Genomic DNA, 19,770 nt, shown 5'->3' with positions numbered 1-19,770 from the left:
TAAATTATAAAAAATATATGGGTCTAATACACCCGTCGATTATCAGTGAGTTGCTTCCAGTCAACATGTACAAAAACTGATTGAAAAACATCGGTACATTTCCGTTTTATACCGTTTTGAATACGAGTAGTTTTGCTGATTCTTAGTAATTCCAGGAAAAAGACGCAATAGCCCTTTAGTGGAATACACTACGTTGTCATTTTTCGCCTGATTATCGAATCTTCCTGAAATCAACGCTAGATCATCATTATTATCCTTCCTCATGCAAGAATGAAAAGAGCCCTGGACTGCAGGGCTCCCCCCGCCACCTCCTCCCACCCAACGGCACACAGTCACACACACACAGAGACAGCTTTGATCGGGGTAGAAAGACATATCAGATAGATGCAAGCTTTTATATATAGTGTTCTTACCTGGTATCTGATGTAATGCAAAAGAAATAATCCAATTATCTGATCGCCATTTCAAATACTGCTCATGGAGGTCCGTCGCACATTACTGTGCGTTACACAGGAACGGGGGGGCGGGGTTACTGTTCCATGCCATCGTTGTATCTGCCTACCTTGCCTGAGTATTTAAACCCCGCCCGCACGGCTCGGATCGTCCCAGAAAAGAAACTACACCATTCCTAATGGAGTGCAATACCAGCTGGAAGGCGTAGGCAGTGGTATTTGCCTTTTAGCGAGCTCAGACCCATTACCAATGATAACATCAGGCTGGATGGATGAAAATGAATGGATATCGCTAATAAAAGAAATAACGATTAAAACCCGACTATACTCGTGATTGGCGCTGAACGGTCGGCGAGTTAACCCGACTATCATCGTGACTGGCGCTGAATGAGTTAATAATGAAAACTCTTATTAGTTGGAAATTACCTTTGACTCTCTTTCGAAGCTCACTGGATCCAAAGCCACAACGGATGGATTCACCAAGTCCTAGGCAAAGAGAGAGATACAGGGGGTAAACTGAAATGTACTTCATGCCAAGAAAGCTTATTGCCAATGCCTCACACCAACCCTGTATTAACTCTGTGTGTTATACCTGTATAAACTCTATGTGTGTTATACCTGTATTAACTCTATGATGTGTGTTATACCTGTATTAACTCTATGTGTTATATCTGTATTAACTCTGTATGATGTGTGCTATACTGTATTAACTATGATGTGTGTTATACATGTATAAACTATGATGTGTGTTATACTGTATTAACTATGTGTGTTATATATGTATTAACTCTGTGTGTTATATATGTATAAACTCTAGGATGTGTGTTATATATGTATAAACTCTAGGATGTGTGTTATACCTGTATAAACTCTATGATGTGTGTTATACCTGTATTAAGTCTATGATGCATGTTATACTGTATAAACTCTATGTGTGTTATATATGTATTAACTATATGTGTTTTATACTGTATAATTAAACTCTATGTGTGTTATACTGTATTATTACATGGCGTTTTCACATTTGCCTTAATGCTTGATTGTGATTGGTCAATAGCGCTCGTCAGAGGTCCGTTATTACTCGATAACGGACCTCTGCCGAGCAATAATGACCGCTGTGCGCAGCTGTAGCAAAGCCCACTGACATCAGTGCAATCAGTCCACACACCTGCCGGCGATAATAATAACTTTATTTGGGCTGACAGCGGACGGAGCCACAGAACAACTGCGTCTGCATTTGATCTCGTCTTGTCGATTGTGTAAAATGAATTAGGTATAGTTAGTAAGTTAGCCATGTAATAAGCGGGATAATGTATAGCTATACTCGGTCATTGTCGCAAAATAATTGACCTTCACTACGTTTAAAGAACACCTCGGCGAGGCGCCTCTGTATTCTAAACTCCGTGTCGGTCAATTATTTTGCGACAATGACCTCGTAGCTATACATTATCCCTTACTTAACTATGCTGTGTGTTATACCTGTATAAACTCTATGATGTGTGTTACAGTATATGTATAAACTCTATGTGTGTTATATATGTATTAACTATGCTGTGTGTTATACCTGTATAAACTCTATGTGTGTTATACTGTATTAACTATGATGTGTGTTATATGTATTAACTATGTGTGTTATACTGTATTAACGTAAGGTTATGTATATAACCAAGTTCTATGAATTATGGCGACGCTCAGCATCAGTTGCATAATATCTCGCTTCAGTGGATATGCACTGAATAAATTTCAAAATGTACCTTTACATACCAACATCCGTCTGACCACACCCCCATCTGCTGCCTACATAAGCAGGGGTGGGGCCACACACTCATCTCCTTCCCAACAAATTTCACCACAATGAAAGATCAAGGGCCGCAGCGGCGTCCTGATGCTGAGCGTCGCCATAATTCATAGAACTTGGTTATATACATAACCTTACGTTCCATTTCATTATGGCTTTCGCTCAGCATCAGTTGCATAACAGGAGCTGAGCGGGAGCCATAGCTCGACAAATGTACCCCGCTGAGGCCCCCCACAACCATCAGATCGGGGAGGACCGAGGCCCCCGACCCTCCCTAATGGAGGATACCCCCCCTATTGGAGGCTTACGGGAGGGAGACGGATCCGACCGTGCGAAGAGGAACTCAAGCAACTCAACGCACAGGGTGAGCAGACCGTGGCTTGACCCCACGACTACACACACGCACAACCCGCATGCCACCAGGGAACGAACGGAAGGAACAAACCTCGTTACTGCCCCCAAAATCATGGGGTCAAGAGCAAACCCAACCCCGTGGCAAGGCTGTAGAAGCGGAGCGCGAAGGAAGACCCAGACCCACTGAAGGGACTGGATCCCCTGGAAAAAGGGGGCCCGGAGAGGTCAATGGCACAGGCTTAGTGACACCGCCCCCCACATCGCCAGCGTATTCGGATAAGGCCCCTCCAAGAGCGGGCCCTTTCCCCCCAATAGCACACCGCCTGGCACACTGACCCTGCAGAACAGGCAGTCAGCATGGCCGTAAGCACTCAAAAAAGGTTAACCAACGGAAGCAGGCAGCGCACCGGGGAAACCAGGCAGCAGGCTGTAACCTGAGCCTGGAGCACTGCGGACGAGACAGGCGCCAAAGGAGTCAGCTGAAAACAGCCCCCCCGGCGGAAGGGGCGTATGCTGGCGTTGATCACCATGACAAAGCCTCCATTAAAAAAAACCACCCAGAGGGGTCGAGGCAGAGAAGGCTGACATGATTGGCAGACGTCATGAACGTGCAGGGGCACACTCAACCGGGTAACCCGGGAGTTGACTCTGCTCCAACACACCAGGGAATCAACCACCCTCTTGGTACCACATGCGGTGGTTGTTCCTATAACCCCTCAAGAAAAAACTCCAAAACACACCTGCGGGTATACACTGGCTATACCGCAGTACAAGTGTTTCAGTTTTCAAAAAAGGGTTATTCCAGGCCTACGGGTCGACGAAACATTACTTCGGACCGGGACCGGCGGCTCGGGAAGCACACAGGGTTACCAGAGGAGGTCCAAAAGACCACCCCAACAGTCCCTCTTCGCCACACGTGAGAGAGGAGCGAAAATAATGGAGAACCAGCCCTAAGCTCACCGCACTTGGTATTCCCAGGCGGTCTCCCAACCAAGTACTAACCAGGACCGAACCTGCTTAGCTTCCGAGATCGGACGTGTACAGGTTGGTATGGCCGTAAGCCATTACGATAGTGCAGAGTACAACATGTACCCAACAAAGGGTCTCCATAACGCCTAACCCTGTGACACCCGGGCCGACCCGGCATTTTCCCCCCCGAAAAAAACACAAGTCCCTCAGGGTAACAGAACAGCAGATCTGCATCCCCGGCGGACAACGGGTTAACTGACCTGGACCAGCGCGACCAGACCAGTCCCATGCCCTAACCACGCCGACATGCCCACTCCAGAAGAGGGGGTAGGTATGCGTGTCGATCTAAAACATGAAAAGAGGGCGCCACCCAGACGGTCCCATTTGGACCGCGCTCAGTGGCCCACCCCAAGGGCGTGAGACCCCTCTACCTATGTTCTGATCTATTCCGTTAACATCCCCCAGATATGAATGAGAATTCATCGAGACAACCAGCCTCATGCGTGATTCCCATCAGAAACACCCAGAGCCAGCACTTACATACGCGTCGAGACCCAAACACATCAATGGATAGTCTAGCAAGACACCAAACATTGTTCCTCCAAGTCGCCTGGGAGAACGACAAGGAGCCGTCGTGCTTCATGTTCCTTCCTCTTTTTATTCAAAAAAGAAAGAAACACAGACTGACATGAATCCCATGTGACGCAGCTGAGGGTAATTTTTTTTACATTTTTACATCCCACCAGCCTCGCCACAGGGAGGAGACGGAAATCCCCAGAGAGACTTCCCACGCGAGCTGTATAGATTGAAAAGAATATATTGCAACATTGAGCTATGTAACACTTGGGTTAGGGCTCTCCGAGGAGGAGGCACTGAACCAATACACACTCAACAATCGAATTGAATCGAATACACACACAATAGAGCAGAACTCCTTTTTGAAGTTCTACTCACCTTGACAATCTGAGGAAAAGGCTCTGAAACTCTGAGGAGGCTCCCTCACAGGGAAGGAGAGTCCGAACTCACAGAAGGCACTTCTCCCCGAGGAGGAGCTTTGTGAGGAGGAGTGAATTGATTGATTGAAAAGTTTATTAACAGATTGCAGAATGGGTACAGTACAGTACAGCTCAATACATACAATTGTTAAGGGGATGCAGACCAGAGAAAGACTTTCGTCTTGTTTACATCAGGGTCCCCCATTTTCAATTCATCATGACATATATGACATACATGACATACAGATAGACAGTACTGCTATATCTATACATTTATGACATATCAGATTTGCAAATACAGTACTGTTTGTGATACAAAAGTGTCCAGAAAAGGAGTGTATATACATTTGGCGTAGAAACTGTACATTGGAGGAGGTTGGATGGGTGGGGTGGGGTTGGGTGGGTTGGGTGAGGGCTGTACATTGGAGGTGGGGGGGGGGGGGGGGGGGGGGTTGGGTAGGGGACACACACACATTTTACACTGTACATTGGAATACTGACAAATCCTTACTTGGTCATTTACTGTACAACTAGGTTAGGACATTTGTAGGGGCCAGTTTCGAATTGCAGTCTCACGTAGGTGTTTTTTGAGAGTGTTTTTGAAAGTGGGTAGTGATTCACATTCCTTTACAGCTTTAGGTAGGGAGTTCCACATTGATGTGGCATAATTGCGAAACGTGTTTAGTCCCTTGTTTGAGCCGAATCTGGGTTTTACATGATTTGTGGAGCTCCCTCTGGTGTTGTGATCGTGGTATTCACTGACCTTTGGGAAGTATTTTGACATGTACATGGGTACCTTGGTCGCGTAGTGTATCTTGTAGACCAGGCCCATTGCAAGTTGCTGTACTCTGTCGTCTACTCTAAGCCATCCTAGGTTGTCAAAGTGGGCAGGGGTGAGGTGGGTTCTAGGAGTCAGGTCAAGTAGTAGTCTGACTAGCTTGTTTTGAGATGTTTGTAATTTGTTTTTTAGTGCCTTTGAGGTGCTTTGGTACCATGAGGTGCAAGCATAGTCGTAGTACCCTTGAATGAGTGCTCCTGCTAGAGCAGGGGTAGGCAACCTTAGGCACGCGTGCCTGCATAGGCACGCGGGGGCATTTGCATAGGCACAGGGGGCAGCAGTAAAAAAAAAAAAAAAAAAAATTTTTTTTTTTTGCTCTGAAATATTATAGTGAAATATTTTGCACTGTTGTCGCATTTATCTTGTTGAAATCCTCCCACAGGTTATTTTTACTACCACATATTTAATTGAGACCCTTTATTTGTTTATTATTTCAATTTAGCTGGAAATACATTGCTACATCATTCAGTAACATTTGCAGAGCCTTATAACAAAAACATTATTACGGTCACCATTGTGACCAGTGGGATTAATCAACAATTTTATTATTTATTTTTTTATTTCATTGAACATTGCACATGTTAAAAGCCATTTTTTTTACTCAAAATGTGAGTATTACCAAGTCAACTTGTGTTCTTAAAACAATGACAATAAACATAGTTTTATTAGGTTGAAATAATGTGGTTGTGTACTTATTTTTCTGTTAACTTATTATGGATTGAAAACTGAAAACCTTAATGCACAGTAACTGAACTCAATATTTTTAAGTTCTGGTAATTTATTATTACTATTTTTTTTTACAGTGTAGTCTTGCGATCAATCAAAACGTATTTACACGATATACATCACATTCACCCTCCATTCACATCCTGGTGTTCTCCTGGTGTTCTCCATTAGGCCTGTAGGTGGAGCTATGACAGCACACGTACAGTACACACACCGGTGTGTGATGTGTCCAAAAATGAATGGGCAAATGTGAGTGAAATGGTCGCACTGTATGCAGCTGTTTGTCTGCATTGCCCCCCCCCCCCCCCCAACTCAGATTTAGGGTTGATACAACCATCATAATAATATTGTTAATAATAACAATAACAATAATGATGTAATAATGTAAAAATTATCATTAAAAATACCTGATTATCAGAAGAAAAAAATTACGATGCATTGAATATTGTTGAGGCACACTAGTTACAACTATATTTCAAACAGGCACTCCATGTCAAAAAGGTTGCTGACCCCTGTGCTAGAGTCTTCAGGGTATTCTTGTTTACCAGAGAGGAGATCCGGTACAAGAATCGCGTTCGTTGGATGCCATTTTCTCACAGGAAAGATTAGCCTCTAGGATGGAACCCAGGTAGGTAATTTCATCTTTCCTTGTGATAATATTGTCACCCACTGTAACCGAGAAGCCGTCGGTCTTGCTGAGTTTGTTATTTGAACCGAAGAGAATGGACTCTGTTTTGCCCATGTGTAATGATAGTTTGTTGTCGGCGAGCCATATGGAGATTTTGCCTAGTTCCGAGCTGAGGGCTTTTTCAACCTGTAACTTGTTCTCAGAGACCAGCAGGGCTGAGTCGTCCGCAAACAGGAACAAGTTGCAGTCACAAGCTGACGACATGTCATTTGCATAAATTAGGAATAGTAGCGGTCCTAGTATGCTTCCTTGTGGAACACCACAGCTCACTGTGAGGGGGGGGATAGAGTACCGTTTACTTCCACCATCTGTTCCCTCCCCTCCAGGTAGGATTGTATCCAGCTCACTGATAAACTATCAAAACCAATTGCTTTTAGCTTGTCAATCAGAATGGTGTGATTGACAGTGTCGAAGGCCTTTTGTAGGTCCAGCATGACCATGCCACAGTATTTGCCCGCGTCCACCTCTTGTTTGATGTGGTCGTTCAAGTAGAGAAGGCATGTGTCAGTGGAGTGGGATGTTCTGAAGCCAGATTGGAATTCGTAGATTAGATTTTTTTCCGCGAGGTACTTTTCGATCTGTTCGTATACTATTTTTTCCATGACTTTCGAGATGGATGTAAGGATAGAAACAGGGCGGTAGTTACCCGGGTCTAATTTGCTGCCCTTTTTGTGCAGGGGTGTTACTCTCGCAATTTTGAAGTCCTTGGGGACGTGTCCCTGTTTTATGGAGAGGTTTATTATGTGTGTGATGACTGGGGTGATGGCTGCTGCTGAGTCTCTGAGGAATTTTGAGGGGATGTTGTCATGGCCAGTGGCCTTGTTTGGTTGGAGGGCGCTCAGTTTTTTGAGTACCTCATCTGTAGTTACCATTTCCAGTTTGAAGTCGTCTTTGTGGACGCCTAGGTTCTTGTAGTATGCTACTATGTGTTCTACCCCATACTGCCCTGAGTGGGAGGGTAGTTTGTTTACCAGTGTTGTGGCTATGTTTGTGAAGAAAGTGTTTAAGTAATTGGCTACATCCAGCTTGTCTGTGATGAGCGTGTTGTCCGTCTTTATGTTTATGTTTGAGAACCTGGTTTTAAGTTTTTTACTGCAGCCTAGTTGATTGTCGAGTAATTTCCAAAGTTCACGTGGTTTATTTTTGTTTTCCTCGGTTTTGTCATTGATGAAATTTTTTTTAGCAGTTTTGATCATGGAGTTTACGTCATTTCTTAGTCTGTTTCTTTCTAGTTTGAGTTCAGTCACGTGGTCTTGGAGTTCACTGCTCATGCTTTTGGTAAGCTTTGACTGGCTTTTACGAAACTCAGAGCATTTTTTGTCTCTGGCTTTCATAGCGGTCAGTATTTCAGTGTGCATCCATGGCTCAGCGCGATTTTTTACCCTGGTGGTTCTTAGGGGGGCCATGTTGTTTAGTATTGATGAAAATTTGGTTTTGAAGCCAAGCCAAGTTTCTTCAACCAGTGTACCATTGAGTTCATCTGACCAGTCCAGACTCTCCAGTTCAAGGTTAAAGGCCTCGCTAGAGTAGGTTTTGAGGTCTCTAGATGTGACTGTTTTGTGACAGCCAGCCTTTAGTTTTAGCTTTTTGCGGGTACAGAATATCATATAATGATCACTTAACCCACATGCTATAACCCCTTTATTGGAGATCTTGGACTTGTCAGAGGTCAGTATGAGGTCAATGGTAGTCTGAGTTGATTCACATATCCTTGTGGGTTGGGTGATTAGTTGGCTGAGGCCGTGCAGATCACAAAACATATTGAAGGATTTGAAGACGGGTGCATCTTTTTGTTGCATATCCGTGTTCCAATCCCCAATAAGAATTTTTTCCGCATCCTCAGCTCCAGCTAAGCACACATCCAGAGTATCATAAAAGCCAGTTTGATCTGGCGGTCTGTATATTGTGAACAGATTTTGCCCTTTCAAATAAAATTTCCACCCATACGGTTTCAATTGTCTCATGATGAAGGTCAGTACGGGTAATGAATTTGGGGTCCTTATGTATGTACATCAGGGTTTCCGTTAGAATTTTTTTTTGCAGGTCTGAGTGTCCGGTAGATTTCAATCTACCGGACAAATGGGATAAATTCCGGTCAGAGTTTATTGAGCTTAAAAACAATTGATAGGCCTATATAAAGAATGACATCATCAAGGCATTTATAATATTTTAACTTAAAACTAGACTACTTTTGCGTATATACAGTCAATATATTCCAAATAAAATAAGTCCCTCGAGACTGCGTGCTGCTGCCGACTTGAGGTGTCGGTGGGCAGTCTGCCCGACCTTAATAAACAGCAGTCTGTTATAATCACATTTTTATGAGCTAACGAATTCCGTTATATTGGACATTTGTATTAATTATATCAAGCGAAGAACTGAGAAATTTGGCAGAGAGACGGCAACATTATCGTGGGTTTGCGCCGTGATGTATATCTCCACCTCCCAACGACTTGGTGCTGCTGCTCATAATGTCCGGTGAAAATAATTCCCTCTAAGCACAATTTGATTATTTGAATTGTATTAAAATAGGCTAAAATTAAATAGCCTATGCGATGAACGAAACAATCATTACATTTGTCGTTGCTTCACCAAGCAGCCGGTCAATGACATCCTGTGTCAGCGAGCTGGCAGCTGATATATTTACGTGAAGCATGGAGCAGGAGCAGACAGAGCAGAGCAGCGGTGTCAGCAGCGCCCCCACCCAACAGCTGAATTGCCAATGGCTGAATTGGAGTACTGCACCCTGCCAAACCATGCTTCACGTAAATATATCAGCTGCCAGCTCGCTGACACAGGATGTCATTGACCGGCTGCTTGGTGAAGCAACGACAAATGTAATGATTGTTTCGTTCATCGCATAGGCTATTTAATTTTAGCCTATTTTAATACAATTCAAATAATCTAATTGTGTTTAGAGGGAATTATTTTCACCGGACATTATGACCGGAGAGATTAGATATGTCGGACTTCACCAGATTTTGCCGGTCAAATACCGGTAATTACCGGCTAACGGAAACGCTGATGTACATACAGACACCACCTCCATACTGGTTTCTGTCATTACGGACTATAGTATAGTTCTCTAATTCTATTTCAGGGTCTGTTACAGATGGATCAAGTTTAGTTTCAGTAAAGCATATTAAGTCTACCTTACCGCTCATAAACAGGTTTCTTATTTCGTCCAGCTTATGCTTAATGCTGTTTACATTAAGGTGAAAAATGTGTAGTCCGTTTTTATTTGCTGTGGTATTGATGTCTTCAAGTTCCAGGTAATTGTCTTCTGTGTCTGGTGTTGCTGTGGGGGAGGGAGGGGGGGGGGCTTTGTTGTTGTCTCCGTGAGGTCTGTGTGTTGGTGTGTGGGGAGGGGGAGGGGGGGTCCTTTGTCCTGTGTCTTCTCTGGCGGCAACCCTTTGTCCTCCTGGGCTGGTAAACACAGCCAGCCTGGCTAGGTTGGCTAATTTATCAGGCGATTTGTCCGTGGGGTTGCCGGTTGGGGGGGCTTTGTTGTCGTGGGTGGGAAGGGGGAGGGGGGGGTCGGGTCCCGCGCCGTGCTGGTACAACAAAGGACTTGGTCCAGAGTCCTTTGTTCCTGGATGTTTTCGCCGTTAGCTCCGCTGGCTAGCCGGCTATCGGGCGTTGAGATGTTTAAATCCCGCGTCGAGATGGTCGTCATGGTTTCGACCCTCGGTTCACCTCCTCTCGTCTCTGCCTCACGTGTGCTCGTCTGCTGCGGCGTCATTGGGGAATAGTTGCCGTCCGCGCAGTGGATGTAGCCACAGGTCGAGTTGTTGATGTTGTTGGTCGCGATGGAAACCTCCCTCGCTTCTTGCGCTGCCAGACCAAGTCTTCTCGCCTGAGTTCTGGTCAAGACCGGGCCTGGGTTTAAATGAATGTCTCCCGAGAGTAGCAGGATAAGGGACAAAAAGGTCTTTCGGTCCATTCTGCCATTCGGGGGTCTGTTCTTTCTTTCAGGATTGGCCGTTAATGTTGCGTGAACGGTCGCTGTCCCCACGGCCAGGTGCTTATGCTCCGTGCCGTTTTGGAAATAAAAGTCGCTGTGTACCTCCTTTTCTATTTTTGCTCTTCTCTCCTCTTCTGTCTGGTTGTGCTTCATCGTTGAGTAGAGGTACGAATCCGTTATCCAAAACATAACGAGGAGAAAATGTGCGCAAAATCTCTTTTGCTTGCTGTGTTGACGAGGGCTCCGGGAGCTCAGGAATTTGCGACCGCTCATGGCTGTGTCAGAGCTCTGACAACTCCCTGAAACAGATCCATAACATGGACCTGAACAACCCACGGAAGTCTTACCAACAGAGACGCGCTCAGTGACGTACTCTATGGTGGGGGAATTTCCGCGGTGCACACGCCCAATCTTCCAGGGCGTGGGACCAGGAAACTCCCCCCCCCCCCCCCCCCTCTTACTCTTACCCTGTAACGTGCCGAACAGCAACGTGACAGGAACCTTGAAGGACAGGAGGTTTTAACCCCTGACCAATCAGAAAAGGGGAGGAAAGGATTACCAGTTCACCCCTTTACGACCCCACACCCATGATACGATGTAATGACAAGTAGAGCATGACACAGTCATAGCCTGCTACATGAAGCATCGAACAGCCTCACATAGCTCATGTGCTAACCTGCTATCTGATTTTTACTAAGGAAAAAACACAGAACAGAGAGGGCCCCCTTTAAGAGCCCCGGTACCAGACTTACATATGTGCTTCTGTGGGCCAAACCTAACCCAGTTGTAGATCACAAGACACACACAACCCTTCATCACAACAAAAAATGGCAAAGTACACTCTTGCTACAGAGGAACGCCGTTTTTCATAACGAGAGAATACAGAATCCTCGATTACGTATTGGCCACAGGCCTTGCTAAGCACACATGATAAGTGACCAAACAATCTTTTCTTTAGGAAAAAATAGTTTCTCAAGCGGAAAGCACAACCCCAGCAATTAAGCTGAGGGTTACATCGTATCCCCACAAACAGTGACACAATATATTGTAAACAACATGTCTGAGAGGAGGGGGGGAAGCCCCAGGGAAACCGGGGGGGGATCACCCCTCCTTCCTTACCCTTGATACGACCAAGTTGAACAGGTAACCCTGTTAATATATGAACACACTGTTCATTGTCATTACAGGCTGAGAAAAGAATTCATTCCTTAATCACATGTCACTAAGCATAGCTTCATAGGTTAATTAACCCCCTTAGTTGTGAGTTCACGTTACATGAACACACATGTTCTCATCACAACTAACCAGATCATTTTTACACATGTAAACAACAACCCGATTTCTATGGAGAGAGAAGCTATACCAGTGACAAGACAATTCACACACAACACGCGTCGTATCCTCAATGTATTGCAGCAACACACGTTTTGGAAAACATCGTTATTACAAAACATTTAGAAGGGAAGGAAAGAAGAAGTGTTTAAAGTCCGGTCGGGACTCCTACCCTGAGCGCAGGCCAAGAGAACTGCAATCTGGTTAACGGGACACCGAAGTTGAACACAGCATCTCCTGTGTTGGCGACGAGGGTAACGTTGCTGCGCCACCCAGCCGCTACGTTTCTCCATGTTGACGCAGTGCTCGCTGGCAGGGCTCCCGGTGTAGGTCCGACTAACATCCTCTGTCAAAGATGACGTCGTAGTCAGAGTGTTTAAGGCATGTTATAGTCATAGCAACGTTCAACAGTGTAGCATCAAGCTAACAGCCGCTCTCGACTGATAGCAACAAGCTAACGTTTCCTAGCCTAGTGACACAACGGGCTAGCGCCGCAGCTAACAGCTGACTGGCTAACAGGTAGGCCACAACTAGCACGCAACCTAAGCAGCTATCACCTGAACTGTACACAACGACATAACAAGCCACACTTCAGACAGGCCGCCGTCTGAAACCCTCCTCATCCTTTAAGAGAAGAGAAAAAGAAATGTCAACACAGTTTACAACGGTGATTTTACCAGACATACGGCGGAGCCGGCACAAGTCCCATCTGGGCTGCAGCCGACTTGAACATGGATCTTCCGATAACGAACATCCATGCCCACATTTTCTCGTTAGGGTGTACTTTCACTTTTATGTGAAAGATGGGGCCTGCACGGGACAGAGAAGCATCCGCTTGTCCAGAGAATCCTGGGTTCACCAGGTCCTGGACGCGGCCCACTAGTTGACCATCATGGGCTTCAGACCAAGATCCTCCACCGTCGCCTAAGAGGCCGAACAGAGGACCCTAATCTGGGGCCGGCTTTCGTAAAAATTGTCAGCTAGCCCCCATAGCACTAACAGACAACTGGCGCTCGCAAGCAAAACATTACTCACCCAGGCTCGAAAACCAACCAGTCCCTCACAACAGACTTCCACAGTCCAGCTGCATGGCCGGAGGGCCAAACCCATCCAGCCGCAGCAAAGGAGGACTGCAGTTTGGAGAGTATATCAGCGACACGAGCCCCTAATACGAAAAAACCGGTGGAGGTTTAAAATGATCATCATCTTCCAGACACTCCAGTGACGAAGACAATATCGCCGTATTTTCTCAAAAATAGTGAGAGAAAATAAAGATATAATGTCAACGTATCTCCTTGTTCTTCCGTTTTCCTTTCCTCAGACTAAATATTTTCTCCACGTCAAGTGAGTATATAACAGGCACTTCCTTGTGGATGAAATTTGAGAAGGAGATGAGTGTGTAGCCCCACCCCTGTTTATGTAGGCAGCAGATGGGGGTGTGGTCAGACGGATGTTGGTATGTAAAGGTACATTTTGAAATTTATTCAGTGCATATCCACTGAAGCGAGATATTATGCAACTGATGCTGAGCGAAAGCCATAATGAAATAGAACTCTATGTGTGTTATATGTATTAACTCTATGTGTGTTATACTGTATTAACTATATGATGTGTGTTATACTGTATAAACTCTGTGTGTTATATATGTATTAACTATATGATGTGTGTTATACTGTATAAACTATGTGTGTTATATATGTATTAACTATATGATGTGTGTTATACTGTATAAACTATGTGTGTTATATATGTATTAACTATATGATGTGTGTTATACTGTATAAACTATGTGTTATATATGTATTAACTATATGATGTGTGTTATACTGTATAAACTCTATGTGTGTTATACTGTATTAACTCTATGATGTGTGTTATACCTGTATAAACTCCAGGATGCCGTCAGCAGAATGCTGTCCTTCGTATTCGTGGACGTTTGAACGGTTAAAGATGACAGTGGTTGGATATGCATGGATGTTATACTATAGACAGACAGACAAAAAGATAGACAGAGTTATAGTCTTGTTATAATAATAATAATAAATAATAATAATAATAATAATAATAATAATAATAATAATAATAATAATAATAATAATAATAATAATAATAATAATAATAATAATAATAATAATAATAATAATAATAATAATAATAATAATATAATAATAATAATAATAATAATAATAATAACTTGAACAGTAGAGCACAAATCTTCATCAGCTACAATGTTAAAGTTATTAATCACCCCGTAAAAATAAAAAAGATTTTAGATCAATTGAAAACATTAAATTGCTCAATTGCGTTATTACAGGAAATCCACTTGAGTGATGCTGAACTCCAGGAATTAAGAAGAGAATGGGTTGAGCAGGTGTTCCGTGCATTTTGATTAATCGGTCCCTCAGTTTTGTGGTACAGAAGGAAGACAAACAGGGCAGATATACAGTATAGCAGTCATAGGGACAATAGGTGTGGTTGATCTGACCATACTAAATATCATCCACCACGGCCTTGTAGCTGGAGAGATTAGCTCCGGATAGACACACAGACGCAACCAAATGCATCAATCAATCAATAAATCAATCACATTTATTTGTATAGCACATTTAAACATGACACTTGTCAACCAAAGTGCTTCACAGTGAGTCGCATAGCTTAAAAAAATTAAAAAAAATTAAAAAAAAATCCTAAAGTATAAAATAAACACAAAATATAAACAACCAACAGACAGACAAAGAAACAGAACAACACATCAAAACAAACAAGGCAAGAGTCAGAGTAAGTCAGGGAAGGCTAGGGAGTATAGATGAGTTTTGAGTTTAGATTTAAAAGACTCGATGGAGGGGGCAGATTTGATGGACATGGGATGCTGTTCCAGAGGTCAGGGGCTGCGACAGAAAAAGCATGCCCCCCCCCCCCCCTAGACTTGAAATTGGACCTATGGGTGGTTAGGAGACCCTTATCAGCAGATCTGAGGGCCCTGATGTTGGTATAGGGGGTGAGGAGGTCTGCTAGGTAAACAAGGGCATAATTCCCCCCAGGTTACCACCTGGAGATAATAATAATGATAATTATAGTGATAATAATAATAGTAATACAAATAACAATAATTGTATTAATTTATTATTTGGCTTTTGACCCATCCTCCAATTTTGTTGTTATGCCAATACCTCTTCAGTCTGGGGAGGGTGTAGACTACCCTACTGTCAGTCTGTGGAGGGTGTAGACTACCCTACTGTCAGTCTGTGGAGGGTGTAGACTACCCTACTGTCAGTCTGTGGAGGGTGTAGACTACCCTACTGTCAGTCTGTGGAGGGTGTAGACTACCACATGCCTCCTCCAATATACTCCAATCCAGCTGCTTCTTTTCACCAGACAGCGAGGAGTTTCACTGGGAGAGTAATGTGTACTGTGCAAAGGTTCATGCCATCTCTCCCAGATCCTCTCCCTGCTGAACAGGCACCCCGACCAACCAGTAGGAGTCACTGTTGCAATGACCAGGACTCATACTTTCCAGCCACGAACACTGCCAATTGTGTTAGTATGGAGAACTGACCAAGTTCCGCTCAGGGTTTCCGTTAGAAAAAATTGTTGCCTGTCTCCGTGTCCTGCAAGATTTCAATCTACCGGACAAATGGGATCAATTCCGGTCAGAGTTTATTGAGCTTAAAAACAATGTATAGGCAGGCTATATAAAGAATGACATCCTCAAGGCATGTAGATTTATAATATTTTAACTTAAAACTAGGCTACTTTTGCGTATACAGTCATTAATATATTCCAAATAAAATAAGTCCCTCGAGACTCCGTGCTGCTGCCAACTTGAAATCAAATTGGTGTCTATGTGGGCAGTCGGCCCGACATTAATAAACTGTTAACTGTATAACTGTCTGTTATAGTCACATTTTTATGAGCTAACGAATTCCGTTATATTGGACATTTGTATTAATTATATCAAGCGAAGAACTGAGAAATTTGGCACTACTGAGACGGCAACATTATCGTGGGGTTGCGTGATGACTATCTCCGCCTCCCAACGAAGCAATAAACAAGCAACTGCAGCCGCAGAGCCAGCGGTGCTTTCAGGTCCGGTCTGGGGACCGCTCAGCAGCGTCACCCACCCAACAGCTGAATTGCCAATGGCTGAATTGGAGTATTGCACTGTGCGGGCACAGCTCTGTGAGCTCTGCGGCTCTGCAGTTGCATGCTTCTCGCAAATCTAGCACCAAGCTCCCGCTGACACATCGTTGTGCTTAGAGGGAATTATTTTCACAGGACATTATGACCGGAGATATTTAAATATGTCGGACTTCAACAGATTTCCCCGGTAAAAAAACGGTAGTTACAGGACAACGGAAACCCTGGTTCCGCTGCCGGGAAATTAACCCGGATAATGACAATAATAATAAATAATAGGAGTAGTAATAATAATAATAATAATAACCTGGCTACAGAGGTGATGGTGGATGGTGCAGTCCAGAGTTCCAAACTTCATTTGACCAGCCAGCTGGACTGAAGCTTTCCTTAGCTCTGGTAGTAAGGCTCGACATGGAGGACACCACTATAATAATAATATATTATAATACATTATAACATACTATAATAGCAATAATAAAGCTGTGGTAGTAAGGCTAGACATGGAGAACACAACTATAATAATAATAATATATTATAATATAATAATGTTAATAATAATAATAAAACATAAATAATAATAATTAAACACAAATAATAATATATTATACTATAATAATAATATATATGAATAATACATCATATAAAATAATAAATTATATAATAATAAAGCTGTGGTAGTAAGGCTTGACATGGAGGACACCACTATAATAATAGAATAATAAGAATACATTATAATACGGTATACTAAAATAGTAATAATAAAGCTGTGGTAGTAAGGCTAGCCATGGAGAACACAACTATAATAATAATAATAATAATAATAATAATAATAATAATAATAATAATAATAATAATAATAATAATAATAATAATAATAATAATAATAATAATAATAATAATAATAATAATATATTATAATGTAATATAAATAATAATAATTAAACATAAATAATAATAATAATAATAATAATAATAATAATAATAATAATAATAATAATAATAATAATAATAATAATAATAATAATAATAATAATAATAATAATAATAATAATAGGTGCTGTCAAAGTTAGCAGATTCATAAATAATGATAATAAAACATTGTTTATTCAATTCGGTTATTTTTATTAAAAGGAAAAAAAAACACATTGAATAAAACAATAGGCTGTTGTTTCTAACATATTTTGTTAAATGTTTCATAAAAAAAACATTGAATAAAATGTATTTATAAAGAATTTAGGTCGTTTTTTTGGATTTTATACCATTATCATATCAGAGGATTTTATATCTTTATTATATCAGATAACTTTATCATATCAGATGATTTTATATCTTTATCATATCAGATGATTTTATATCTTTATCATAGCAGATGATTTTATATCTTTACCATATCAGATGATTTTATATCTTTATCATAGCAGATGATTTTATATCTTTACCATATCAGATGATTTTATATCTTTATCATATCATATGCTTTTATATATTTATCATCAGATGATTTGATATCTTTATCATATCAGATTATTTCATATCTTTATCAGATCAGATGATTTCATATCTTTATCAGCTATCAGAGGATTCTGATACTCAATTTAACAGCATCCATTGGTCAGTTTAAACCATTTCACCAGTCTGCAGTTGTTTTAATTGTTTTTTTTAACTCAAACCTCACTCCTGACTTCCTCTCCCTCCTTGACTGTTTTAGCCTCACCCAGCACATCAACTTTCCCACCCACAACAAAGGCCACACACTTGACCTTGTTTGCTCTGCCTCCCTACCCATATCCAATCCTCACCCCATCCCATTCCCACTCTCTGACCACTACTGCATCCTTTTCGCTGCTCCCCTTCCCACCACTCCAATAAACGCACCATCTCTTTCCGTAACATAAAATCCATTGACCCTCTCACACTGTCCCAGTCCATATCCTCTGCATTTCACCCTGACTCTGCCCCGTCTAACCCCGACGACTATGCCCTCCTCCTCAACTCTACTCTCTCGGATTCCCTTGACTCACTGGCACCCCTGAAAACTCATCACTGTCTCATTCACCACCTCCTCCCCCTGGTACACTCCGGAACTCCGCTCTATGAAGCAGCCCGGCCGTCAACTTGAACGCCTCTAGTAGGACGCGACTAGCGGCCTCCAGGCTCCACAATAGGGGGCAGCGACGGCTGCCAGACATAGATCTAGGTCTTATTGGAACCCAAGGAGGACAATACACTACCTAAAGCATACTGCACCTTGTGACACTGTGAATACTGGAATATATATTTCATATTTCATTAGTTAGATGTAAATTATAATTATATTGACCAAATTGTTTACCCCATGCTCAGTATGCTCAGTATATTCTTACTGTATTTATTTCTGTATATTTTATTTAATTTTATCCTATTTTATTTGACTCTACTCTTATCCTAGGCAACTTGATTTGATTTGTGTTATCATTCTAAATTGTGACCTGTCCTGTCTAAATGTTTAAATGTTGAGCGATTTGCAGTGTCTAATTTCCCACAGGATAATAAAAGTATTTCTATTCTATTCTATAAAAAAAACCACCTCACCATCCACGCCGACCTCCACAAGCAGCACGTCTCCTCCTACCGTGATGCACTTCAAGCTGCCAAATCTGCCCACTACTCCACCATCATCAACAGCAGCAACCGCAACCCCCGGACCCTCTTCTCCACCGTCAAGAAACTCCTACAACCCCCGGACAATAACTCACTCTCCTCCCCTGACCTCTGCAACTCGTTTCTCCTCTCCTTCAATAACAAAATATCTCAAATGAACAGCTCACGCCCCCCCTCAGGAACTACCCTGGTTATATGAGAGAACAAGAAAAATAAGTTTAGTTTTTTGTTTTATAGCCCTATAAATAATATAAACATGTTTAAAATGAATAATATTTACTCATTTTAAGTATGTTTGTATTTCCAATGCACAATATAACGTTATTATCGCAATTAAAAAACACTCGTTTTCCAGAGCAGGAAGTGACATCACGTTTTTTTTATTTTTTTTTTTATTTCTCGGCCCGGGCTATACGCGATAGCGCTCTGAGTGCGCGTCACAGTTTGATCGCTGTATCCGTCACAGCCAATCAGTGCATAACGCGTTGTGCGTTGAAATATGACTATTATGTTGGAATCCGGGCGCGATTTGAAGCGGTCTAGCCAGTAGCGTCAAGAATATCTGTAGCCGCATTTCGCGGAGACGCTCTCTGATTGGCCGACTCCAGTATTTTTTTCCGTAGCAGAATTTCACAGAGACGATCTCTGATTGGCCGAATCCAATTTCTAATGTTCCAATTCTAGGTTATTCCTAGGTTGGTCGGTGGAGATAGTTGTGTTGTTGTGAGAATGATGCAGGCAGCTGTTTGTCTTAGACGAGCGTGCCGTGACTGCAAGTTCTTTAGACTGTTAAGCTTAGGCACTCTTTCAAAGTTGGTTAAGGTTAGAGTTTGTCTTAGAGCATGGCGATAGAACGCCAGGTAGTTTGCAGTCTGTT

At 42.4% G+C, this 19,770-nt stretch overlaps 1 protein-coding gene across 1 annotated transcript in view; it reads right to left on the bottom strand.

Annotated features, from left to right (window-relative positions):
• The window catches only part of dnajc10 (DnaJ (Hsp40) homolog, subfamily C, member 10), a 143,241-nt gene that overhangs the window by 51,785 nt on the left and 71,686 nt on the right, over positions 1-19,770 (bottom strand). Inside the window, 4 exon segments of the mRNA XM_084314864.1 lie at positions 879-890; positions 893-938; positions 13,997-14,098; positions 16,561-16,677. Of these exon segments, the coding sequence (XP_084170990.1) occupies positions 879-890; positions 893-938; positions 13,997-14,098; positions 16,561-16,677 (277 nt within the window).

The sequence above is a fragment of the Notolepis coatsorum genome (genome assembly GCF_963971535.1).
Source record: "Notolepis coatsorum genome assembly, chromosome: 5".
Taxonomy (NCBI): domain Eukaryota; kingdom Metazoa; phylum Chordata; class Actinopteri; order Aulopiformes; family Paralepididae; genus Notolepis; species Notolepis coatsorum.
The sequence above is the reverse complement of the archived record's forward strand: the minus strand, read 5'-3'. Positions and strand labels throughout refer to the sequence as shown.